General features: G+C 51.4%; 9 protein-coding genes across 9 annotated transcripts; 4 read left to right on the forward strand and 5 right to left on the reverse strand.

Moving 5' to 3' along the window:
• Positions 1-1,351: 1,351 nt before the first annotated feature.
• Positions 1,352-2,985, reverse strand: CPAR01_07982 (uncharacterized protein; the record flags this gene model as incomplete). The annotated part of the gene is made up of 7 exons (XM_060492251.1): positions 1,352-1,376; positions 1,428-1,816; positions 1,876-2,062; positions 2,146-2,263; positions 2,333-2,459; positions 2,543-2,629; positions 2,686-2,985. The coding sequence occupies 7 exons, from the start codon at positions 2,983-2,985 to the stop codon at positions 1,352-1,354; spliced, it is 1,233 nt and encodes a 410-aa protein (XP_060348621.1).
• A 583-nt stretch (positions 2,986-3,568) lies between these two features.
• On the reverse strand, positions 3,569-4,555 carry CPAR01_07983 (uncharacterized protein; the record flags this gene model as incomplete). The annotated part of the gene is made up of 1 exon (XM_060492252.1): positions 3,569-4,555. One exon carries the CDS (start codon positions 4,553-4,555, stop codon positions 3,569-3,571), a length of 987 nt encoding a protein of 328 aa, XP_060348622.1.
• A 2,411-nt stretch (positions 4,556-6,966) lies between these two features.
• On the reverse strand, positions 6,967-8,183 carry CPAR01_07984 (uncharacterized protein; the record flags this gene model as incomplete). Its single annotated transcript, XM_060492253.1, has 2 exons — positions 6,967-7,919; positions 7,994-8,183. 2 exons carry the CDS (start codon positions 8,181-8,183, stop codon positions 6,967-6,969), a joined length of 1,143 nt encoding a protein of 380 aa, XP_060348623.1.
• A 792-nt stretch (positions 8,184-8,975) lies between these two features.
• CPAR01_07985 (C6 zinc finger domain-containing protein) lies at positions 8,976-10,803 on the reverse strand (the record flags this gene model as incomplete). The annotated part of the gene is made up of 4 exons (XM_060492254.1): positions 8,976-9,663; positions 9,782-9,918; positions 9,975-10,279; positions 10,377-10,803. The coding sequence occupies 4 exons, from the start codon at positions 10,801-10,803 to the stop codon at positions 8,976-8,978; spliced, it is 1,557 nt and encodes a 518-aa protein (XP_060348624.1).
• Positions 10,804-14,423: 3,620 nt separating this feature from the next.
• CPAR01_07986 (tannase and feruloyl esterase) lies at positions 14,424-16,022 on the forward strand (the record flags this gene model as incomplete). Its single annotated transcript, XM_060492255.1, has 1 exon — positions 14,424-16,022. The coding sequence occupies one exon, from the start codon at positions 14,424-14,426 to the stop codon at positions 16,020-16,022; it is 1,599 nt and encodes a 532-aa protein (XP_060348625.1).
• Positions 16,023-16,337: 315 nt separating this feature from the next.
• On the reverse strand, positions 16,338-17,989 carry CPAR01_07987 (ceramide glucosyltransferase; the record flags this gene model as incomplete). The annotated part of the gene is made up of 2 exons (XM_060492256.1): positions 16,338-17,844; positions 17,892-17,989. The coding sequence occupies 2 exons, from the start codon at positions 17,987-17,989 to the stop codon at positions 16,338-16,340; spliced, it is 1,605 nt and encodes a 534-aa protein (XP_060348626.1).
• A 1,062-nt stretch (positions 17,990-19,051) lies between these two features.
• Positions 19,052-21,325, forward strand: CPAR01_07988 (tRNA intron endonuclease; the record flags this gene model as incomplete). The annotated part of the gene is made up of 1 exon (XM_060492257.1): positions 19,052-21,325. The coding sequence occupies one exon, from the start codon at positions 19,052-19,054 to the stop codon at positions 21,323-21,325; it is 2,274 nt and encodes a 757-aa protein (XP_060348627.1).
• Positions 21,326-21,653: 328 nt separating this feature from the next.
• CPAR01_07989 (uncharacterized protein) lies at positions 21,654-22,112 on the forward strand (the record flags this gene model as incomplete). Its single annotated transcript, XM_060492258.1, has 1 exon — positions 21,654-22,112. One exon carries the CDS (start codon positions 21,654-21,656, stop codon positions 22,110-22,112), a length of 459 nt encoding a protein of 152 aa, XP_060348628.1.
• A 711-nt stretch (positions 22,113-22,823) lies between these two features.
• CPAR01_07990 (GDSL-like Lipase/Acylhydrolase) lies at positions 22,824-23,843 on the forward strand (the record flags this gene model as incomplete). The annotated part of the gene is made up of 2 exons (XM_060492259.1): positions 22,824-23,318; positions 23,385-23,843. The coding sequence occupies 2 exons, from the start codon at positions 22,824-22,826 to the stop codon at positions 23,841-23,843; spliced, it is 954 nt and encodes a 317-aa protein (XP_060348629.1).
• Positions 23,844-24,601: the final 758 nt, after the last annotated feature.

The raw sequence follows: 24,601 nt of genomic DNA on the forward strand, positions 1-24,601 counted from the left end.
GATCTACTTTATCTTGCGCCTCTGAGTAGGACATCCGAGAAGGAAAAGCCACTGTATCTGATTGAAGACAAGCTTCTCAGCTCCAGTTGATCGCCTAAGTCTCTGGAACAAAATCCGAACAAGCTGCCTGATGTCTCCCTCGAGGCAGCCCCAACCTTCTTCGCACATCGGAGCCGGCCTGGGTTACATTGGAGTCAGCCTAGAGACGCCTCGTAGCATGCAGACAAAGCGACTAGCAAGGATCTGGCATCTTTAGAATCAACCCACGGCTTTTGATTTACTTCGCAGTGCTCAAAATTTCAGTTGACCACAATTGTTATGTGCTAAGTAGCTCGCTGCATATCCCGGCTGTATGTGCCACCAAGCTACAAGTCGGGGACTAATGACTATGTACCTTCCAAGCAAGGCTCGAGTGAGGTAAATATCCTGATTTCCATCACTCTCCGTATAAGCAGGTCAAGCTCTTTCGAGAACGACGACCAACGGAATCATCTTTGTTGGGGACGCAAGCCCAAGTGACGGACTATGTACTTGTGATACGACAGGAATGAACGGAACCTCTATCCGCACTTTCCTCACTGTGACACAATTCATGCATGGGCTGAATTTTCTAAAGTAAATGGGCGCATATAATTGCCGAAACGTGCTTCCGAAGGCGTTCAGAAGTGGAAGATATTTTCGAGGACTAGAAGACTGTCGATCACCCTTACCTTGCACTCTAATTTCAACTAGAACCGCGGGTATAAATCAGGTCCTTCGGGCCCGTCGGTTCAGTCATACTCTCAGGTCAGATATACATATGTCTTGGCTCTAGGGTGGGTTTCTTTGCGGTATCAAGCTGGCACTCACATTTGTCTCTACATCTGATAACAAATTACCACGTCATGGGTAACACAAAGTTGGAGGAGGGGTTGATGCATAAGACCGTGGACTGGTTGAACTTTCTTAGGACGGACACCAGCACCACTCACCCACTTACTATAGGAGGTACTTGATTGGTGCAGTTTTCGCGAGGGACACTCTCCTTTTTCGTCTTTTGCTACACCAGAGGCCCCATGTGTGCCAGCTCGAGCTGTTGGGGTCGAATTTGCTGGCCAGACTGCCGGATAGCAAGAAGCGGCTGACTTTGAGGTAGGAGATATCGAATGAGCTCCTCACCAACGCGAATGCACACTTCATACTCCATGTAAATACAACTCATACTCAAATTATGACAATGCCCATCTATATTGCCCCTTCAGGGCATTCTTCGTTCCTTCTCTATAATGATTGCTCGCAGAGAGCTAGATGGTTCTTAAATTCCTCCTTTACCTTTTCCAGGGCTGTCCAGCAAGATCCAATGTGATGAACACTAAGAGTGTGTCTTCTTCTCCCAGCTGTTCAGAGTTAGAACTGTTATGTAAGGGGGCAGCCGGCGTTTAACTCACAGGTCGAGGAACAACTTCCAAAGGATAGAGAACAACACGCCCTGAAGACCGTTGGCCAAGATTCGGGTCTTGAGGCCACGTCCGAGGAAGCCGAGGAAGCCTTCTCTTTGTATGACGATCTTTGCGGCTTGGGCTGCAATTTTGGCAATGTTCCAGTCAGTAAGACAAGCACATAGAGAATATTTGACAGAATTCATCAGGAGAAGCGTTGACGTACAGTACGAAATCTGCGTGTCGTTGACTTGTCTGTAGGTCTTTACCACTCTCAACGAGTTGGAAACAGAATCAGAGATGACGGAGGCGCAGAATCCAATGAAAGCAAGGCGCAAAAGCCAAACGAAGATATCACTCTTGTCCGGTTCGGGAATGTTGGCGGAAAGGTAATTGTACTACCAACGATGGTTAGTTTTGACTTGCACCTGCAGTGTAGGAAAAGTCTTGAACTGACGGTGCCAAACCAAGGGTAGTGGCCGACAAATGTGGCGGCGGCAGTCGCAAAAGCTCCCCACCACAAGCTACCGATGCCATTTGTCTTGACGCGCTGTCTCAAAATAGCGGTACCCTTCGCTCCCTGGGCCTGCAACGTCGTCTTCAAGGTATCGATGGGAGTTAAGATCATGCGGAAGGCAGCAGCACTTCAAAGTCACTCTACATCAGCATTCGTTCTAATGATGGCTTTACGGTTGAGCGAATAGGATGAAGGTATTGAAAAGCTTACCAAAGAGAGGCAAAGATGGTCTTGATGAGGGTAGGGAGCTGATTCAAGAACGAATTCGACTCGAGGAGGGCAAGGATACCTGCGTTAGCGGCAGTGTCGCCGAAGCGGGAGACCGGTCCTATTCACAGATATGTGAGCACAACTCTGACATGATGGCATCAACAAGAAAGGTGCATGCGCCGCATACCCTGAATCAGTGCGGCTCCGATTCCCTGGTAGTACCTGCGCACTCCTCCATCTTCGTAAAGAGTGCGAGTTGCCTCCCTGAAGCCGGACCCAAAACGATACTGATAGTTCATGATAGTTCGGATGGGCTAGTGGTAATATGCAATTAGTAACGTCCCTACTCACTGGCAACAAAGCCTCGTCTTCCGCCTATTCTCACTCATGTACGTACCATGAGCGTTAAAACTTGCAAGACCATAGCCGCGGCACCACTCAAGCCACCACCTAGAGCTCTCATAAGAGCTGCTTTGAGGTCAAACTAAGTGATAATGTGTCAGTTATTGATTTGCTTGACCCATCGTCCAACCGACTTACGTTAGTATCTTTGGCATCAATCCAGCCTTTGATAAAGACAGCCAGGACGAAGATGGCGAGAACTGCCCAGAACGCCCGCCATAACCACCAGCTGGTCGTCCTCTCTTTCTTTTCTTCTCCATTCTGGCCCGTGATGAGGGGCACCTGCTCCGGATCTTGAATGCCTTCGTTGGCTCCGTTATCGTCGTTCCGATGCTCTACCGGCTGCTGGCTTGATCCGGCCTCGGCGGATGTCCCCAGGAGCGGGGTCCGCTCGTCCGACTGCTGCGGCTGGCTTTCCAAGTCTTTTTGTGCTGCCATGGTTCCAACTCAAAGATGTTGACACTACCTGGTTCTGCGGTTGGTATCCGTGATTGTGTCGTTAACGTTGATAAAGGAAAGTCGCGGCTCTCGGGGGCTCTTACTAATTGATAACTGTTTCGCTATCGCGTGCATGCGGGGGGTTATCGCGTGCTTTGAAATCCGTGGACGCCACACCTTATTTTCAGCCACATCCAACTGTCACAGGGGTCAACTTGGGATGATCAGGGAAGTCTTGACATCATCAATCTCATGCTCGGATTTGGTGGAACATTTTTTCGGTGGTTTCTCAACTGAGAAATCATTAATTCAATCTAAAGTGCCAACACATTCTCAGAACTCCAGTAGACAGCGTTTCCTATAACCGTCACCCCACGTCTGGATGGACTTCCAAACCCCTGTCGGTCCCGATCGCGTTTCCTCCGAATCGAACCTCAATGACCTTAGTAGAGCGGTATGTTGACAAGCAATCGCTTGATGGATTGACATGTGGTGAGCAGCTTGCTAGCGGAAGGTCGCCTCTGGCCTTTATTAAGCCCCCAATGATCCAGCATGGTAACTAAGTAAGGTACATGGAAGGAACCTAATAATCTGGGTCCCACGGTGCCTCATCAGCTTTCTCCTGCCAATGATAGTTAGGCCACCGAGTGAATCCGTCGTAGTGGGAGTTGCGAGGCTCGGCTTTTGCATCAGGGACATGGTCGTGGAAATGGGATGACCACTTGGGATCATTCGTATCCATGCCCTTGCCTAGATTTTTGTACGAGATGAGAAAAACGATGCGACTTCCGTCCTCGGTGTCCTTCCATTCGTACTCGTAATTCGTATAACAAGACTCGCAGTGCGTGATCGATATGTGGTTTTTGGGTCCATATCGCGGCTTGACGGCTGGGTTCCAAATGTCGCGAATTTTCTTCGCCGGATCGTATCCGTACCCTTTCGAAGCGCGGTATGCGTGAAGTTTGCTCTGATCGGTAAGGAGTGCATCGTAGTCGAATATGAAGGGGTATGTGTCTATCCAGTCAACGTGTTTGCAGCATGCTGTAAGCTCGGCTCGTTTGAGAATTCCAACGGCGAATCGAACTTTGTCCTTCGTCTGGTTTGGGTCGCGGCAAGCAAAGAGTCTCGTAGTCGTCTTCACTAGCAAATCCCCTTCGCTTGACACCCTACATTCAAAGCCTTGTTGGACGTTGGCTTCCTCTCTTTTATAGCAGTAACCCCAAATAGTAGCATTTTCTAGGAGTATTGATTGAAAGAAGCCCCTTTTATCGCGTTTCGAAACTAGGAAGGCCTTGACCATATTGAAATGAAAATCGTATGGAAGGTAGGGAGACGACAATCTCTGGTGCTGGTCCTCTGAGACTGCTTTGACGCAGGGGCGATCTGATTCGGTCGGCGCCCAACTTGAGCTGTGGTCGACTGGCGGAACCGATAAGACGGGATCATGGAAAATCTGACAGGGCAAACAAAGAATCTCCCTGCGTGTGTTGATGGCGTCCCTCTCTAGTAGCTTCAACAGATCCAGACGTTCACTAGACCCCCGATTTAGCCAAAACTGCTCGTTTGACATGATTGCCAGCATTCTTTTGCTCGTCAATGCCAAGGCCACGCGTTCGGCCATAGTGAGGTGTTTGGCGATGGCCAGGTGCAGGTTGAGTGGCAGGGCGTGATCGAGACCGGGTCCTAAGTCCGACTTCTCCTTCTTGGGGTGACTCGGCAAAGCTTTTGTCCATCGAAGGAAGCGGCGCAAGACTAGAGGTTGGGCCGCGTCTTTTTTCAGCCCATCAATAGGCTGCGCAACCTTGGCGTTCGAGTCCGATGCTTGTAGTGACTCTTCACATGCGTTGGCTGTTGTGTGTGGAGCTGAAGACAAGTTTTGCGATTCAGCTTGAGCCTCATGGAAAGGATTTGTTTCTAGACAATTGTCTTTCCGTCAAGCTGCAATTTCTCTGTACGATCTATTAGACCGAATGAGATGCGGCATTGCCGCTACGAGTACACTCAAAGCCATGTTCCGTTTCTGAAGCGGTGAATGAATAAGTTAGGGAAATCCGACAAGGCGAGACGACTCTTCAGTGTGCAAGCTGCAGTATTAGGAATAGCCACAAGATGTTAGGGATATGTTGACCATAAATGCCCTAGTATGTAAGGTAAGTGTGAGTTTAGACCGCGCCCATCAGGGCTCATGTGACTCGTCACCTGTATTCATTTCGTCAAACTATCAGGGTCTTCGGAGATAGGCTTAACGCTTGACTTTCAAGTGACCCTTTCCTCAGGCTGTCAAGATGTCAAAACGTATATTGGCCCCTTATTAGTTTCAAAGTTTAAAACTACTTTGAGCACCTTGAAAAAAACATCTTGACACTCCGTCGGTACCTGGATAGGCATTTTACGGGTGTAGCGGCCTGTGGACTGCGCATGCCGCGAGAAGGCGACTTTGGCAGCGTAAATGACAGGACTAGCAGTTCAGGCCAGAGGTTCTTCAGACTTCACGACCAAAAATTCAAAACATTTCAAGCCAGTCCAATCAGCTAGGCACAGTGGATTTGTCTCCCTGTTTCAGGTCAAATCACCATGTGGCTAATGCCGGGACAAGATGCTGGGGTAAGATGCTGGGGTAAGATGCTGGGGCAAAATGTTTCGATCGTGTTCTTTATTCAATAAGCCGGAAGGATCTCCTCAACGGCCTGTGAACGACGGATGTTGCGTTACGTACCTTACATTACTTAAGTGGAAAGCAGGATAGACAAACATCTTTCGCCGAGCGGGAAGCTGGCAGGGCTCTTTCCCGTGAGTGACCTGGAGATAGGACCAGAAGGTCCTATGCCGAGCGGCGGTGGTTTCCAGATCTCTGAGTAATCATTTATGTGTCAAGAGCAAGGCAGGATTCCCAAGAAAGTGAGGTGGAAGTGCCATTACGTCACAAATCAAAGAGTGATTGGCTTGGCAGGCACACAATCTTTCAAAAAGGTAATGGACTTCTACGTGTGGAAGGACCATCATCTACGATATGAGAGTCAATATTAACTCGAAGCTACGACTGCCAATCTGAATCTCACACAGTCCAGTCGATCCGTTCCTCAGGGGTGCAATTTCGGAGAATCCTTTACGACTGAGAATTCGGAATTGTCTGCTCTATTTGCCCATCCTTTTTCCTTAGCTCCGTAGGTGGACTTTGTTACTACTGCCGACATTGTCCGCGCCACACTCATCCTTCTTTTCGGTTCAGGACCGTTGTTGATTTAGTGGCTAACAACTTATCTCCAAGTCATCTATGCAACAGTAATCTGGGCAGAATCTTAGGTAGGCATGAAGGGCAAATGCCGCATGATGCAAGCAGCTTTTGTTCACTGCTCCCGAAACGCAGCCTTAGCTGTCGGAAGATAGCCAGACCTCCCTCATGATTCTTACATTTCTAAACGAATAAGAACTTCGTGACGGCTCCTGTACCGATTCCACTCTCATCTCCCCTTACCTACCCTGGCATCAAGGCTGTCGAGATGACTGGAAAGTAAGTCGGGATTACCGGTCCATTGGCTCCCATAGGCCCAGACCTGAATACCTTGGGACAGCTTGACGCCTTGACACCTTAACAGGGTGATCTATCTATTAGGGGAGCGTACTTCCAAAATGATCTCCCACTCATCCCTAACTTCTCGCCGTACTGTCTCATACCGAGATCTCCTTATCGCCCTTTTCATCATGACCTCCACCTATACCAACATCACCACCACAATTTGTAACGGATTAGGCTATTTGTTTCGGCGAATTCTGCAAGTCATGTAATGAAAGTATCTCAGTGGGATACCGCTAAGGATTGGTTTACTTGTAAGGATAGCAGCCGTCATGTGATTATGTGGTCAATTACTTTACGTGTGCATTGGACGGTGTGCCATTTGCTACCCATAACATAGGGCCAACAAGTCTTCGCGGTGCAAAATACTAAGCTGCTCCTGAAGCCTAATATCATAAGGCTTACCACTACTGCTCTAGTGTGAACAGTATCTCCGAAGGGTTGCCGTCCGTTACAGAGATTCCCGCGATTCCCTTGCCAGCCGCCTTAGCCACTTCTGAAGCCACCACTCCGTAAGGACTGGCCATCAAGGTGTTCCATCCCTTCGTCTCACCGAGGTCATTAGTCGTAGTGAAACCTCCGGCACTCTCTCCAAGCTCAGTGCGTGCGTTGCTAATCGCGGTTTGGGTCGCCGGGTCGACGACTTCGGAGAACTTGATGGACGTAACCTCGTTGATATCCAATGTCGTGGCTGTCCAAAGCTGTGTAATGACCGAGCTAAGACTGAGGCCAAGGGGAACCTGGCTTGCCCACGCTTCATTGGCAACAATTCTGTACCCGTAAACATCGCAAAGGACCTTCATAATAGCTTGTTCGCCGTTTGTGAAGCCATCGGTGTAGATCGCCTTCCAACGTCCAAGATCCTTCACGGAGTAGTCTGAGCCGCCAGTTGCGCTGCCCTCCTTTGCCGTGAAGGTGAGCTCATATCTGGTAGATTCATCTGCTGTAGCCGAATTGTGGAATGCTTGGCGCATATCTGCCTTCTTTGCCGGCTTTCCCGGAGGCTTCAACAGCTCCGCGCGCGTATCGTCGACTGTGAAGCCCTTTGGTGGTCTAGGTCGGGGCTCGGTCGGCTCGACTGTTTCAGTAACATTTCCCTTGTACCAGTATACTGCTCCGCCATTGCTGAGTCCGAGGGGGATCAACGAGTTGATATCGATAATAAGACCTCCTTCTTCCTTTGACTCTCGCAGTACGCAGTCTGCGATAGACTTGTCCGACCTTGAATCATATCCACCCCGAGGCAGAATGTAGCCGACCTGGTCGAAGTTGCCGTTGGCGGGAATCATCCAGATATTGTCTTCCTTGTCGTAGCCAACCACACCGCAACGGATACGGTTACCAGTGGCCTTTTGGAGGACTTGAAAAAAGGTTAGCTACGGGATACAGCTTCGGAGTTTGGCCTCGGTGGTCAGGACTGGTGTCAAGACTTACCAGAGCCATCTTTATCGCCACCGTCGACTACATCGGCGGGCAGATACCAGGGATCAACCTTTCCCATCGGTTTCCAGACAGCTTCGCTGTCATCTCCAGGTAGAAGGTCATCGGTTTGAGCCTTTACAGCAATCAGGCTGAATGCGCCCCAAAGGGCCAACTTTTGAACGTTGATCATGGAGTACTGCATGCTGGCCTGGGTTCAATGTTCAAGAGCAAATCTTTGAAGTCTCGCTCAGATGAAGCAGGCTATTGATGCTCGGGAATTCAAGAGTATTCGTATATACTTGTGCCCCTGCCATATCCGTGCATCCTCTCAGTCAGCTTAAGGCCTCATTTACCAGCAAACCATAAGAATGGGCTCAGGGCCACTATGGCGTAACTTTCTTTGAGTGCTTCCATACTTCGTCACTTTGGTTTTTTGACATCACTGTATTTGGGTTTGCCCAGGAATAAAAGGCAACTGTCAGGCCTCCGTTATAGCAAGTCAACCACCAAGCTATGAGAGGTTTGGTTGAAATTGCCTATGGGCCTAATAACGAAGGTAAGTTTTAGTCCCTTGGTCGCCTCACTGTGTTTCACCTCGCCAAGAATGCCGTTCGTGCTATTCGCTGACTGGGCGCTGTGAGTAAGTTTGTCGAAATAGATAGTCTCCGGTTCGGATATAGCCGCCAATTTGGGTTTCAGCGATTAATTCAACTACACTCCACTCCTGGTGCGGCTCCCCCGAATACTAAAGAGACGCTAAATGTCTGATTTCGCCTTAAGATGAGCTGCTCCCAACTTCCCAACTACCACCTGAAGCCAGGATAGAGTTTGCACTGCTTCCGAGGTGCCGAAAAAGTATGACTCGGGCGTGTTTCCGGTGAAGCCTTTCCCAACATCATCAACTTAAGTCACAGTAGCCCAGGGCCATCACTTGGCCTTCTGCTAAGGACTCATCGGTTATGCATGTTTGATTGGTTTACTCATTGCCTTCATCCTACGTGAACAACGCATGAGGACTGTCGAAACAATCGTCCCAGGTGTTTCCTGCAGAGGCATAAAATCTCTCTAGGACCTCTTTAGCTGCGACTGGAAGATAGATTCCCATCCTCTGACTGTCTTCCTTCATACGCCCCAGAACGAAGCTCCGCATGGACAGGTTTCCACTCTTCGCCTCGAACCCGGCTACAACCATTGGCCATGTGGTGCAGATCTTCAAGGCTGAAGAGGCAAGCGAGGCTTTGAGAAAAGAAAACAGCCTGTCACGATGGGTTTCCTTGACGGTCATCCAATCTTTCGAGAAAGGAATGACCTTCACACTTTGTAGAGAGGAAACACCGAACAGTGCCACGGCTGACCGATAGGTCTTGGCCATTAAGAGGTGTCCATCTGCTAAAGGTTCCGCGCTACTAGACCAAACTTCAGGTGAATAGTCCAAAATCTTATCTAAAAGACGCTCTGCTTCAATCCTGATCGAGGTGAGAGGTCCTCCAGACTGAATGCACGTTGCTTGGAAGCGAAGGCGGTTGATGTGAATGATGTCGATGAGTAAGTCGACTGGACATGGAAGCTGGGGATAATATCCAATCGAGAATACATCCCTTACTACATTCCGTATCTTGAAGTTTGCGACTGGCGATAATTGATCGTGGGCGGGGCTAGTTGTATTGGCGAGATTCTCGATGCTAGATGACGGGCCGGAGTTAGTAGCAGGTGACGTATGCCGTGATTACTACGCCGAAGCAAGGCTAGTATGTCCTAAACCTGGTGGACTTGATAACAAATTGTACAGGAGATACTCACACTTTACAGAATAACACTAGGGACTTGAGATGCGGCGACTTTTGGCAGAACGCATCCCAACCGCCACGCATAGCAATCAACGCAGCAAACCCATTCAAGTGGACACGCCAGTTAGGCTCTGTTGCACTCCCCATAAGCTACATTCCATCAGTGTCAGGTTGCGCATGGGGTGTAAGAGCATTTTCTCCCTTACATCACCGAAAAGGAAGACGATTACGCCAGCCAGAGTTGCATCAGAGCATCGCGTACTCTCGTTCTCGATGTCCTTATTTAAAGCCTGGATCGCTGTAAGACGATGCTGATAGGCCCTAGCTCTGACCTCAATTGCGTAAGCGTCATTCCTTGCAGGCGATAGGCGTGACATCCGGTGCTCGATTGCCATAGTGACTAGGCCATGCCGTCGGTATGGTTTCATAGCGTGGATGTGGGAAATTGGTACAACCCACGGGCTCTTAGTGAGCTGGTTCTCGTAGAAGTATGGGTAAACCTGTTCGTTCCCTATCCGAGGTGCTTGTCAGCCCAAATCTTTTGACCTGCTCAGGCAGATCCATTGGGATAGCATGGTTCTGGAGCACTGTTTGGAAGTCTGACTAACAATAAAGTGAAGCCTCAGCAATGTCGCATGTTTCCGTCCGGAGCTCTTGTCCGGGGAATACATGGATGAGCTGTACTCGGCGGCCTTCTTCTTCTGGAATTTTCGGTATCGCCTTTTTTTTGCCGCTGCCTTTCAAACCCTTCTTGGCGATGTCGATTTTATCAGTTTTCGGTTTTCGTCCGCCCCTCCATGTCCGCGTCGTGACCTGATTAGGGGCCACCCAGGTCAAAGGCTTCACATTCTCATACCCAGGGCACACTATGCCGCTAAGCTTACACCTGGAGCATACGGGACGTTTAGAATCGCAGACCAAGCCCCGGCGCTGACATTCCCAGCAAAATCGCCTGGTGCTGCCGCTGCCGGCGCTATTGTCGTCGAGGCTCTTTGACGCACCAGTAGAGGTGCGCGGCTCTGGTGATGGCGCCATCGATCTGACTGGGAGGCGGGAAAATGAGGGGAAAGACTTGTACGTTTTAGGTTATTGGAGGTATTGATAGGAATCGCCCGTATATATTGCCGGCCCGGGGTCGTTTCGTAGTACGTGTGCCTCCTGAGGGCGGGAGAGCTACCCGCCCTGCCCGCGTAGAAGAGGGGACGTGCCGCGGACGCCGGTGACTGGCGATGCGAGACACTCGGTGGATGCTTGCAGCTCTTGGCTCACTCCTTCTGCTGATCGGTCAAGGCCTCACAAAAACCATGTCTTTCCAGCTTGATCTAGGGGCTGGCTGCAAGGGACAGCCGATTGTGCGAAGAACAATGTCTGAACTAGAGCCGGAAGAGGCACTTTTTACTTTGTGGCAGTACAAAGCAATATTGGGCTTCTCACTTGTCTTGCAAGACTGGGAATAGGTATCTAGCCAGTTGGTTGCGTGAACCAGGGTTGTTGTGATGCATATTGGTTGCGCACCCAGCTTTAGTGAAAGTCCCAATAGGGCCTGCAGCATTCGATGTGTAACATGATGACGCAAGCCTGATTCTTCCAAGCATTTGTCGTAAAACCTGTTCCGAAGTGTAAGTAGTCAGAAAAAAAACCTGACGTTTTCGGTTAGACCTGCTTCACAAGTGTGGATGAAGCTTTCAACTTTTAATAAAATACCGGGGCTTACATCAGTTCTTAGAAAATCATTTGGAAGTGAAACCAGCCAGTCAGTAGTAGCGCACAAGACGGCGAAGATGTATAATGTCTGGTAGGACAAAATGGCTTCTTTGCATTTTGACTCGAAGAAACTCTACCTGGGTCACGCCCATAAAGTAGTACAGATCAATAGATACTATTCTTCTTCCTTCGCGAATCGTGCATCGTCTTGATTTGACTAAGTGCACGAAGAGCACATGCACGAAAGTCAACATCGACCGAACAACCCCGAAGATAGAACTTCGAGGATAAAAGAATCGTCTCCTCAAGGACTGTGACTTTGATTGGACCCGGTACCTTAGCATCTCAAAAGACAGTTAGAAGTATTTTCGTAGACTCGAGCAGATATTTGCTACAGACCGCCGATGTCTCCTTACAGGAACTTCAGCCCATGGAATCCGCACATTGTTACCTGAGGCCAATGCTGCAAAGGCAATAACAGATGGGTCTGACTTCCCAATCAAACTCAGTAGGGGTGTAAGGTATTCGATCGTAGAGCCCAGAAAATGGCTGGAACGCAGTCTTTACTTTTGTCAGCCATGTGCAGAGAATTGGCCGGCCCTTTGCACACAGCCGCGCGCGAAAGGACAGATGGTCTCCCCTGCCAAGGATCCGCGAAATCAGAATTGGCAAGTTGGATTCGTGTAGATCATCCCGAAAAGCGTCGCGTCTCCGGGGCATGACACATGTCAGGCTTGCCAGCCCACATCAGACCCTTTGCAGACGGACAGAGTCTTCGAGCTACAGTCTCGGCATTGACAGAACTTTATGTACTTTGACTACCATATCTTAGAGGGTGAAGAGATCATGCTTCTTTATCCGTGCTCAGAGCTGCTCCTCTTTCATATGATGGCATTGAGGCTTGTAAGCTTACATGGGCACCGAAGAGAAATCATGAAGTAGAAATTTTCCTCTCACGGAGATATCCGATGAGGCCTGTTGTCAACTAAGGTAGACTAACACCTGTTGCAAAGGATACTGTAGACACAGCTTTCTTGGCCATCGGCGGTAATTCCAAACTTGGTCTTGTCTCTTGAAGTTTCTTGAGGCTGTGCAACATTTCGGGCACGGATATCAGCCCATCTATGTAAGGTATTTGATACACTTCGCAATGGTCGCTAAGCAATGGAGACGCTGTGCAGGAATTGGCCGTTGAATGGCACACAAAAAAAACAGAAAAGAGTACAACGCAAAAGATGAAGCGTGAATTCTGGGCTTAGCTTAGATGTGGGATGGTATGTACACAACTTATGGTAGAGCATGTTGTATTTTGCGGCATCAGGTTGAGGTCATAGAAAGGAGATACAAGCCGGAAACCCCATTGCTCTAGGTATGAGAACAGCAAGTAACTGGCATTATGTGCCGACTGGTCAGGATGTATGTGGGTAAAGATTTGCCCGCCCCTTACAACTATACGCGGAAGGGCTCCGACGAGGTCCTTGTCTGTCAAGGTTAAGCATGCCATCGCGGGGGTGGGTACACACCTATTTACAGTTTAGCATCTGGCTAGGGTTCGTTTAAGGTGTCAGCCATCTGCATCTATCTCCACTATGCTGGTAAACTCCGGCTCTACTCTTTTGCGATCGTCGAGAGACGACGTAATCGCTCTCCTGTAATCTCGTCATTCCCTTAAGGACTTTCGGCGAGTTGACTAATCCGCCCGGTCTACATGACAGCCCTCTTCAGGTAGGCAAGACATTGTGACAGGTCATTTGTCAATATGTAAAAGGGCTTAAGCTTAAAGAAAGTGCCGTCTTTTTTCTCATTTGCGCGATTCATACCTTTGAGTTGAAATCCCTAAAGCCAGAATTCTGAACGAAGTAAACTTCGGGTACGGGTGGGGTTAGCCCTTAGGAAACGCCTTGTACCAAAATAATGCTCAGCCTGAAGTATCTAGCCGCAGGTCTCGCATAGTAGTTCGACCGGGTCCACCGTCCTCTCCACCGTTGCACAACGAGGCGGTAATCGAGTCCGCTATGCCGCGTTCCGAGACGGAAGCATATTGGCCCCGGGGTACTGAAGATCTCTGAAGATCTGACTGCCTATCCCGGTAGCCCTATAGCAGAAAACGTCCTCCCCGGTATGCTTACGTGAACTACTGCCGTGTCGTCGTTGTGCAATGATGTGACGGATACTTGATAACAAGAAGTGGGCTGTCCAGTAAATTGCCAGGGCTGTTCCACCCAGCAGTTGGCGCCACCTCAGGGGCAATGCTGGTGGTAGATAGAGCGTAGTCAAGGGGGGTCCCCATGCTACAGACAAGAGTTGGAGGCTGTGTGTCTCGTCGAAAATACCACCTCCCTCGTCCGCGAAAGGCAGGTAGACGCTACACCGAACGAGGATCAGATGATGGTATTGCTTAGTCCCAACGGTTCTAGTCTACAAGCTTGAGCTTTTGTCTAGCAGCAGCTTGTCAAAGGGGCAGGAGCATGCGACTTTGTGAAATACCTAGGTAGATACAGGCAAGGTCTGGGCCCTTTGGGCCCGAGTTTAGGTCCGGCTGTTGCACCCAAGCGCGTTTCTATCCACCACCATATGCGCTGGGTGCCAGTAATTAGACTGTTTTATGCGGGGTGCAGAACGGGACTGCATGAGGTACAGTACTTTACTCGGCTTTTTGACCTAAATTGTAGGATCCCTGAATAACATCGATATCGACAGACTGTCCAGTCGTCCACATGTCGGTGTTCCCGCTGCCCTAGCTATGACCCAGATTTAGGAAGTATTCTGGAGAGGGCATGAATCGTTCAAGTTTGAATTACGCGTCCTTGCTCAACTTATGGAAAAGTACGATGTCTTGAAGTGTATAAAAGGAACGCGGCTTCGTATCCTGCACATGATCTTGTTTCATGGACCACTCAGCATTCTTTACACTCACTCAGTCTTTCATTCACAAAAGCTTGTCTCTCATTATGTTACCACTCATGCTCCTTGGCGCCCTGGCGCCAGGTGTTCAAGCCGTTGCCCTGGCCATGGGTAACACGACCTTTGAGCAACAGTGCGCCTCTTTTGCAACTTCTCTGCGTATCAACGGAGCCAACTCCACCGCCTCCGAGTATGTCCCAGCAGGAACCACCCTGCAGTTCCCGAACGCGGATCCCACTTGCAGTCGTCCCTCTCAGAATGTCACGGCCAACATCTGCCGTGTCACCGCGCGCATCGCTACCTCGCCTCGCTCTGGTCTCAAGTTCGAAGCTTGGCTGCCCGAGAACTGGACCGGCCGCTTCCTCAGCACCGGCAACGGCGCCCTCGGTGGCTGCGTTCAGTACGAAGATCTCGCGTATGCGTCTTCCCTTGGCTTCGCTTCCGTGGCCACCAACAACGGCCACGATGGCATGAGCGGACTCCCGTTCCTGAACAACGAGGATGTGATCGAGGACTTCGTGTACCGCGCCCTGACGACTGGTGTCGTCGTCGGCAAGGACGTTACCAAGTCGTTCTACAATAAGCCCCATACGAAGAGCTATTATCTCGGCTGTTCTACTGGAGGCCGTCAGGGCTTCAAGCAGGCTCAGGCTTTCCCCGAGAACTTTGACGGCATCGTCGCCGGAGCCCCGGCCTTCTCCTTCAGCAATCTCACCTCCTGGAGTTGTCACTTCCTTCCCCTCACCGGCCAGCAGGGCGCGGACACCTTCATTCCCATGACCATGTGGCCGACTATCCACGATGATATCCTGGCCCAGTGCGACGAGCTGGACGGCGTCAAGGACGGCTTCCTCGAGTCCCCCGACCTCTGCGACTACAAGCCTGAAAGCCTCCTCTGCGGCGTCAACAGCAACCAGACAGACGCCTGCCTCACCCAGAAGCAGGTTGAGACCCTCCGTGGCATCTACGCGCCCCTGATCGACGCCTCTGGCGACCTCGTCTATCCGCGCATGCAACCCGGCGCCGAGCTCAGCGGCGCACCGCAGACCTACTTCAACGGACAGCCCTTTGGTGCCTCTGATTGGTTCAAGTACGCGATCCTGAACGATTCGACCTGGGACCCGGCCACGATTACTCCCGAGGACTATGTGCGCTCATCGAGCCTGAACCTCTTCAACGTCGAGACCTGGGACGGCGACCTGTCCCCTTTCCAGAACCGCGGTGGAAAGCTCCTGCACTACCACGGCCTCATCGACGGCACGATCTCCAGCGATAACTCGCCCAGGTACTACGAGCACGTGTCTCAGACGATGGGTCTGGCCCCGGCCGAGCTGGATGAGTTTTACCGTCTGTTCCGTATTTCCGGCCTTGCTCACTGCAGTGGTGGCACCGGAGCTGCGTTCATCGGTAACCAGGCCAAGAACATGGCGAGCCTTGACCCTGAGGAGAACGTCCTCATGGCTATGGTCCGCTGGGTCGAGGAAGGTGTTGCCCCTGAGACTGTTACCGGCACCGCTTTTGTGAACAACACGGTGAGTGCTGGCGTCGACTACAAGCGCCGCCACTGCCGCTGGCCGACACGTAATGTCTTTAAGGGAACTGGGGACTACAAGGATGAGAACAACTGGGAATGTGTGCCGATCTAAAGAAACGGTCTTCGTGGTGACAGGAACTGATCCAGCAAGTCAGCTTGTCGATACGTATATTTACCAGATGGCAGTTCCGCATGTTCGTGCGGATAATTAAAATTATCCACGTACGTAATGTTCTTCCACCTCCCTATAGCCTTTCCATCGTAGAAAGGGAACTCGGTAACGTTGAGTAGCAAATGACGCGGTGATACCCTGTGACACTTCATGCATATTCTTTCAGATGAGTTCAAATTCGACAAGGTCTGTCAGCAAGAGGTGCAGTCATGAATATTCATAATTATTAGTACTAGGTGTATGATCATTCCGACGTTAATCCAAACGGTCCTTGCTTCTAGACCTTTGGCTAGCCTCTTGAGACGGGGCTAATGACTGGGAGCCGACTTCGACAACGCTCATGTCCGACCGAACGTTGAAGGTTCGGCCTCTCCAGTTCACCGTAGAGCCGCAGAAAACAGCCCAAACCCAAATGGGAAGGGCCAGAAACTCTCTTCCGAGCCACGCGGGCAGCCATTCCAAGAAGGACCTCGGAGGTGCTCCACCAGGTGTCGCGGTGCCCCTGGCAAACTTTGGCGTGTTCTCGTCCACTTCAACAGTGTACCCAGCATGGAGGCGGTTGTATGTGAACCAATCACACGCCATCCAGATAGTTGTGAAAGCCGTCCAGTAGAGGCCAAAGGCGCCCCAAGTCTGCGATGTTCCAAAGGTGCTGTGGAACCAAGGGAGAGTGGTAACAGCGAAAGCAAAGTAGCCGCAACAGGTCAGGCTCTCAACACCAGGCTCGACCAAAGTGGCGGCGAGAACGGTCCACTTGCGCGCACGAAGCCATCGAGCGCGGCGGGCAAAGTATGCGTGTACGGACATGCCGGCCATTGGTTGAACTGCAAGGTCGCCCATGACGAGTCCGTGGTTCTTCATGCCCGGCAGACTCGACTTCCACAATAGATCGCCAATCAGGTGATCCTCGCAGATGTACTCGGAGAAGTAGTTGATGCCCTTAGGTAGGTTCTTGTTGGGTAATATCGGGTTTTGGGCTGGGTCCGTTACGGTGTCCAGATGCGATTTGCGAAACATGTTGCTCTTGCCGACGGCGCAAGGGGCTACGCCAACGGTGTTGATCGCGCTGTAAAACTTGGCGTGACTTGTGGCCATGAACATCTCATCGAGTCGGCCTCCGCCTTGGCTCTTCGCATACTCGAGGAACGAAACACTTTGGCCTTTGCCGGTGATGTGTTGCGAGGAGCTAGAGTCGGGGGTTGAATATAGGAGCGTCTGCGTCTCTGATGAAACGTCTCCTCGAGACACCGTATCGACGACGATTGGCAGAAGATGTACAAACTTGTACGGCCTGACTTGTTTACCATCCGGCCCGTATCCCAACAGCTTGTCAACCATCCGACCAGCCACGCCCTTGGCAACCCAGATGTTGCAGTCCATGACCCAGATGATGTCTCCTTTGGCTTCTCGATATGCGCGACTGATGTTTCTGATCTTTGGGTTTGGGCCCAGGTTGTCGATGTGGCCATCAGTGCCATGCAGTAGCGGATCTTCCTCCTCAACCAAGACTCGAGCATCGAAACCAGGGAAATCCTGTACTATCTTCACTAAGACGGGGTACGCCGGATCGCTCTTTTCGGCCACGCAGAGGTGGATCGTCAGCTTGTCGCGCGGGTAGTCTTGTCTGAACGAGGATGCTATGCACTCATAGAGACCATGCTCAAGACCCTTGACAGGACGGATGATGGTGATGTGCGGTACATCTTCTTTGCTCAGAGAGGGGGAGACGGCGGGTCGCAGGCGAGACGAGTACGAGAGGAAGCTGAAGAAGGTCAGTGGATGGTCCGCATCATCTAGAACTACACTCACATTCTGACGATACCAATGGATTGCACTGCATAGACAAATGTGCTCCATCCAGCACAAACGATCGCAATAGCTTGCGCCACGGATGACCAATCTGCCATTATGGGATCGAGGCCGTTTTGCGCTGCGCGATGCGCGGAAAGGGGGGTCTGGGATCAAGGATAGCTGGTGCGCCCAAATACCATGAGAGGGAGGTAACCGCGGCAGAAAGGAAAGGAAAATTCGTCACGAAGTCGCCGACAACATGGCAATGGTCAGACTCCCGAATCCTACCTAGAAGCGAGGAAATTGGAAATTGGCCGTAAGCTTAGCGGAGACGGGGCCGATAACCTTACAAAAGTCGGTAGGACCGGAGACTGGGAGTCGCGTGGCATGGGATTTCGACGCGCCCCACCAAGCTCGAAGCTTGGAATTGTGACCACCAGCCACATAAGGTACCTTGGGAGTAGTGACTGTGGCGGGAGCTCCGATGGAATCTGAGGCTTGAGCCAGACTGGATAAGGTAAGATTCATCATATACCTGTGGGCTATCCCCACCCGAGTTATTCCGGCCGGAGGTGAAAGCCGGGCCTGGGCACGGACCAGTGGGTGAGCGAGCCTTGAAAGAGTCAGACGGCGGGGGCTTTGACGGAAGCGAGCGATGGATACGGCGGAGACCCTTTTCTACGCTGAAATTTTCTGCGAGCAACACCGTTTTCTTCCTTCACCATCCACACACGTCTGCCGAACAGGATCGAGCTGCCTCGAAAAAGTGAGGTGATTCCCGGCTTGCATGGCCCAATTGACGGGTGATCTGTCGGCTGGACGGGTGGAAAATTCCTCAATCAAGTAAGTTGCTACAACGTTCTCTCAATCTCTTCTTCCCTTGGTCCATGAGGTGGTTGCCGCGGTTGGCCCAGCCCTGCTTGATCATCGCGATGACTCTATCGCGCGGTTGAAAAAGGTTACCTTGGCTGCCCCTCCACCTGGATGTTTGCTATGATGACACCTATTACCCATTGTGCGAAGAGTGCGTCTTCATTGAACCTCTGTGCCGCGAAACAATATAGACTACAACGGTATCTGATGCAAACTTTGGACACAATTCTTTCTGTTCTTCAAGCACTGAGCCATGGACAATAAGCTAACCAGTGCCCAAAAGACAGATATGATTTGCTAGCACAATGTCGCAAACTAAAATAACGGCTTCACAGCCGGCGCAAGCTACGATGCCTGCCCAGAGCTCCTCGAAGTCTCCCACGACGTCGCGGCCGCGAGGCCCTCCGTTGCACAAGATTTACGAGTTGCCTGCTCCCATACGGACATTTCCGCTTCCTAGCTTTTATCCGAATAATCCAATTTCTCTATTCCATGTCCTTTTCGCATGGACGAAACAAGCCTTGTTCCCACCGCCTGCTGAACCGTCCACTGTGCACGAGGGTCTCTGGTCCCCAGAATCCAAATCTGTCAACATCATCGACGAAAAGTCCATGCGCGCGCTGTGGGAACAAGGGTTCTACGGCAAGGGCAACTTAAGTCGAAGTGAGCCCAACTGGTTGAAGCGCGAGCATGTCAGGCGAGGCCTGGTGCCAGGCCAGGTCAGCGAGCTGGTAACAGCCAACAGACGTGAAGAGCGAAGGCAGATGAAGTGGGAGAGAGCCAAGACAGAGCAAGAAGCCATCAGACAATTACGACTCCAGGAAGCCCAGTTGGCGACTCAGGTGTCAGGAGATGGCGTAGTCAACTCTGCTGCCCTGGTCACCGAGGCTGACGCCATCCTTGATGCAACGAACAATGATGATCCTGAGCGAGAAGCCTCGACAGACGCGGATACACTGCCTGAGCCACTTGTTCCCCTTAAATCAGCGCTTGCCGCCCAATCCAATCACCTGCAAACCAACGGTGTCGATACGATAACAGTGGCGCCCGTCACTGAGCCCGAGGCTATCGGCCAAATTTCTACCAAACCCTCGACCTTCCAAGGGGCATCTACAGCTATCGAGCCAGCCAAGATTGTCAAGCCCAGTGACTTCCTTCATTCGGCCCAAGATCTTGAGGCTGTCGACGAATCCGAAAAGGCCCTGCCGGTGGATCAAGTGCCTTTGACGCCTCTTCCTGTCGCATGGAATGCTCCCGTTGGCCCATTACAACTGCTGTGCCTTCCCAACTCGCATAGGCTGTCTGCGACAGCAAACTCAACTGAGATTGAGACGTTGAATGGTGGTGCTCGGCAAGTCAATGGCATCCACGAGCCTACTGCGTCACAGGAAGTTGGCTTGGGTTCCTCCGAGCCCCAAGCCAAGGAACCACTCGTCAACAGCATCTCAACTGTATCAGCAAATGCCTCGCCGGTTGGGCCCCTGGAGCTTTTATCTCTCCCCAACGCCGAGCCTATTACCAACGGAACGATGAATGGCGACCACGCCACGATGACGAACATTGATGAGAGCCCCGTTACCGACACTACTCCCTCCGAAACACCAAAGCTGTCGACAATCCATGAAGACGTGGGCGTGAACGGCCATCTGATCAACGACTTGATAACGAATAATAATGGTGACAAGATGCTTCATCAAAATGGTTTGAACGGGGTGGCAAAATCCGCTGTCAGCTCTACCGAGATCCCATCAACACCCAAGTCGGCCAAACGTCGCAAGAGCGTTCGCTTCTCGCCCAAGGTTGAGTCGGCCACATATCAGCTGTCTGATCCGCCTAGCCCCAGACTCGCTCTTTACAACGGAAACAATGGAAAGGCGACACCGCCTGTCAATGGCACGCCATTGGGCCCTAGCGTCTTAGAGACAGATTCGGAAGAGGCGACTAGATCTGATGATATCAAGAAACTTGAGAAGCTAGACGATGTCCCTGCGAAGGCAGTCGAGGTCGTGAACAAGGAACACCTCCAGCTCACATCCGAGGAAGCATTCTTCCTGGCTTTCGGCATGGGTGCTCTACGAGTTATCGACCCTACCACCAAGACTCCGATCCCGACTCCTGAGCTGTTCAATCTCTTTAGACAATACTCCTACTTCCCCCGTCGCCCCACAGAGGAGCTCCAGCCGGATGATGGATTTCTTGTAAATTACGCCGTGTACCATCACTTCCGCTCCTTGGGATGGGTTCCCAGAGCAGGTATCAAGTTTGGCGTCGACTGGATGCTGTACGCCAAAGGACCCGTGTTTGATCACGCAGAGTTCGGCGCCATCCTCCTGCCCTCCTATTCCCACCAATGGTGGAAGGACAGTGACCGCAAGATCCCGCGTAAGACCTGGCACTGGCTTCACGGGATCGTCCGTGTCCTCTCCCACGTCCAGAAGAGCTTGGTTTTGGTCTACGTCGACATTCCGCCGCCTCCTCAATTGGAAGAGGCGATGAAGAAGGGGCCGGCCGAGGTCTTTAAGTTGTACAAGATTCGCGAAGTTATGGTTAAGCGGTGGTCAAGCAACCGCAACAGATGATTTCCCGCATTTCATATTCACGATCTGGGCGGGCGTTGGGAAAATGCATGGAAAAGTTTGGAGGCGAATGATACAAGCCTGGTCTTGGGCATGGTTTGGCGGTGCTGACCATGCATGGGGATCCATGGTTTACACGAATATTGGGGAGTGTCTATGCTGGCATAAGCATTGTACACTTTGTATGAATAAAACGGAAGACTCGGACTACGGCATATTCGGCGACAGCATGCCATTGCCTTTCTTGCTACAGTAGAATACCCCACCATGAATGTAAGATGATGATGAGGCAATCTATCCTGTCAATTCACAATCGTCTCGGTTCACGAGTATGCAGGTTTACCTGGCGTTTGCAGTTTTCTCCTTTTCCCCACGAGTCACGTCTTCGGCCTCCCGCGGGTCAAACGGCGGTGCTTTCGCCGCCCCCCAGCCCCGGAGTCAACGTCTGTTCTCGGGTTGTCCAAGCCTTTACCAAGCATACCCAAGCCAATTCTTTCCTCCCCTTCATCACAGAGCCCCCCTTCACAAGTTGACACCGCACCATGACCACTCAAGCTTTGCATCATGGCACCAAGTGGCCAAGACTCGGGTCCTCGTGTCCTATTCGGACGAACTGCGACGGTCAATTTTATTCCAGGGACCGAGCCAACCCCACACCGCGCATATGTATTGGGAATGGTGGTGTTTTCCCCGACCTCGCCCCGAAAACCCCGCGATCTATCTGAATCCTTCTAGAGATCTAACTGGGCTAGGTGCCGTCCGCTCGCCCGGCGTGCAGGAGGGTAGCTGAGGCTAATGCCGGCGACAGAAAATGGAGTGGTGTGGTGTTCAATACCTGCAGCAGATGATGTGAGTAGCATCTCTGCTCAATTCAATTTCCTGCCAATCCCAACCCTAGCACAAGAGAAAGAAAAAAGATGAGACGACGGGAAAGCTAAGGAGCCACGGGAGCTTTAGTCTGCTCAAAGAGCTAATTTGTCTCGGAGAATCGTTGCATTCCTCCACCAGTTCCGAACGTGGCTAAGCTTTTGGGGGAGTCGGGGGGGCCAGGGGGGAAAAGGCAAGAGGGGTAATCTACTAAACTTTGTCTTCATCCCATTGACGGAAGAAAATTCCCAAGCTACGGCTACTACACCATCGCGAGTGGGGGACAGCCAAGTATCCCAGCATCATCCCAGACCTGCCAGGGGTGTGGAGTAAAGTAGGTACAGGCCGTTTCCATTTGCCTTTCGCCGGATTCTACGGTGTAATACCCTAAGCTTTTGTTGCTCGATCTAATTTTCCCTGCAGGACTTTGGAGATTCGGGTTCGTTTTACCAAGCGAGCGGAGAAAGAAGCTGGGTTCTTGGCCCAGGGAGGTGCGGCTGTCTGCTCGGGGTTGCATCAAGGATTCGAGAGCTTTTCCTTGGCTGCACCGGCGTTCGACCGGGGACGGCGTGGCAAGGTTCAGGTGGTAAACGAAGCTGTCGGTATACTCGGAAAGGGTAAAGGGGGACCTGAGATGGTTCTCGTATATGAAGAGGATGGGCGTCCGGTGCGACGAAGGACGTCTGCATGTGGAGTTGCTCCTACTTCCTCAGCTTCGTCTTCAGCTTCACAGTCATTACCACGCAGCACCCAGCAAGCAGCAGCACCTCCTGAAGAAGACTGGAACCAGACAACCACCACAGAAGACTCCACGATGAAGCCTCAAGCCCTCCTCTCCGCCGCGGCCTTCCTCCCGGCCTTCGTCTCAGCTGCCCCGTCAGCGGACAAGAGAGCCGCGAAGCCTCCCGCGTTCTTCCTCGCCGGTGACTCGACTACCGCGGTGCAGTCTACTGGTGGTGGCGGTTGGGGCAATGGCTTCCTCAGCTTCCTGAAGAAGCCGGCGTTCGGCACAAACTACGGCCGCAACGGACGTACTACGGTCGACTATGTCAGCCAGGGACACTGGGCTACCGTCAAGGACGCAGTCAAGTCCAACACGGCCAACTTTGATGTCTATGTAACGATTCAGGTGAGTCTTATACTGCCTCATCCTTACCATCACCTTCTCGGACCTGCTAACACGGCTATCAAATAGTTCGGCCACAACGACCAAAAGCCCGAAAAGAACATCTCCCTCGACCAGTACCAGACAAACCTCGGCAACCTCGCCAAGGAAATCAAGGCCCTCGGCGCGACGCCCATCCTCGTCACCCCTCTCACGCGCCGCAGCTTCAACTCGGCGGGCGTCGTGACCAACAACCTCTCCAACGAGCGCGAGCGCACCATCGCCGCGGCGACGGAGACCAAGACGACCTACATTGACCTCAACCTCAACAGCCGCAAGTACGTCCAGGCCATCGGCGAGACAAAGGCCCACTCGTACAACCTCGTCGAGAGCGACAACACGCACCTCAACGCTGAGGGCAGCGTCGTGTTTGGACGGTTGGTGGCGGACCTTGTGCTGCAGAAGAACAAGGGGCTCGAGCAGTGGTTCACGCCCAACAAGACGTTGAGCGATGAGATTTGGAAGGCGATTAACAGCTCCACTGTCTAAAAGGGGCTTCTGGGGAAAGGCCTGTACTTTCGTATTTTTCGTATTCAACTGGATGTTGATAATATCTATTGAAATTGCCTCATAACCTTGCTTCGTTGTCAATGGTTGTTATGGTGTAAATTTTGCTATAAATATGAGATTTGAACTTTGTGGCGGGCAGAATGTTACACATGCTTTGATGGGTGTTTAGGAGCCCTCATTCTTACTCGTCACTTTTCTTCAAGTCTAGAAAGTCAGTCCTGTGGATCCAGTGCAGGGGCCGAATGTGACAGTCCATAAGTCAAGCGAACTCCCTAGCATGATCTTTTACTAAATGTGACCAGGAGAAAGCTGAACTCCCCTTCTTGAACTTTGGAACAACTTGAGAAACATTTCACAAAATAAGACCGTCTCACGAAGACAATTATGATAAGTGACGATGCCTATTTTGAGAAACCCAAGAAGTATTGGGCCAACGCGATCGAATTTCGCGTCGCAAGTTTAGTCGGGAAATCTTCGTCAGCCTCAAATCAGATTCCCCAGTGTATCCCATCGGCTTATAGAACAGCAGTAATATGTGCGTAAGTTGGAAACGACCTTGCTAAATAGCCAACATCTGGCATGTACCAAACTGGCACCGCATTGTTAGTAATGCCAAGAGAAATTTCGAGTATCTTGTCTCTATCCCCGCTACTCATGCCGTCATGAGTCTCTGCTATTTTCTCCCAAAGTCACTCTTCAGATGGTCCGTGGCTGGACGGAGGATGATAAGATTGTGG

This window comes from Colletotrichum paranaense, assembly GCF_030867605.1.
Source record: "Colletotrichum paranaense strain IMI 384185 chromosome Unknown Scaffold_6.1, whole genome shotgun sequence".
Classification (NCBI taxonomy): Eukaryota; Fungi; Ascomycota; class Sordariomycetes; order Glomerellales; family Glomerellaceae; genus Colletotrichum; species Colletotrichum paranaense.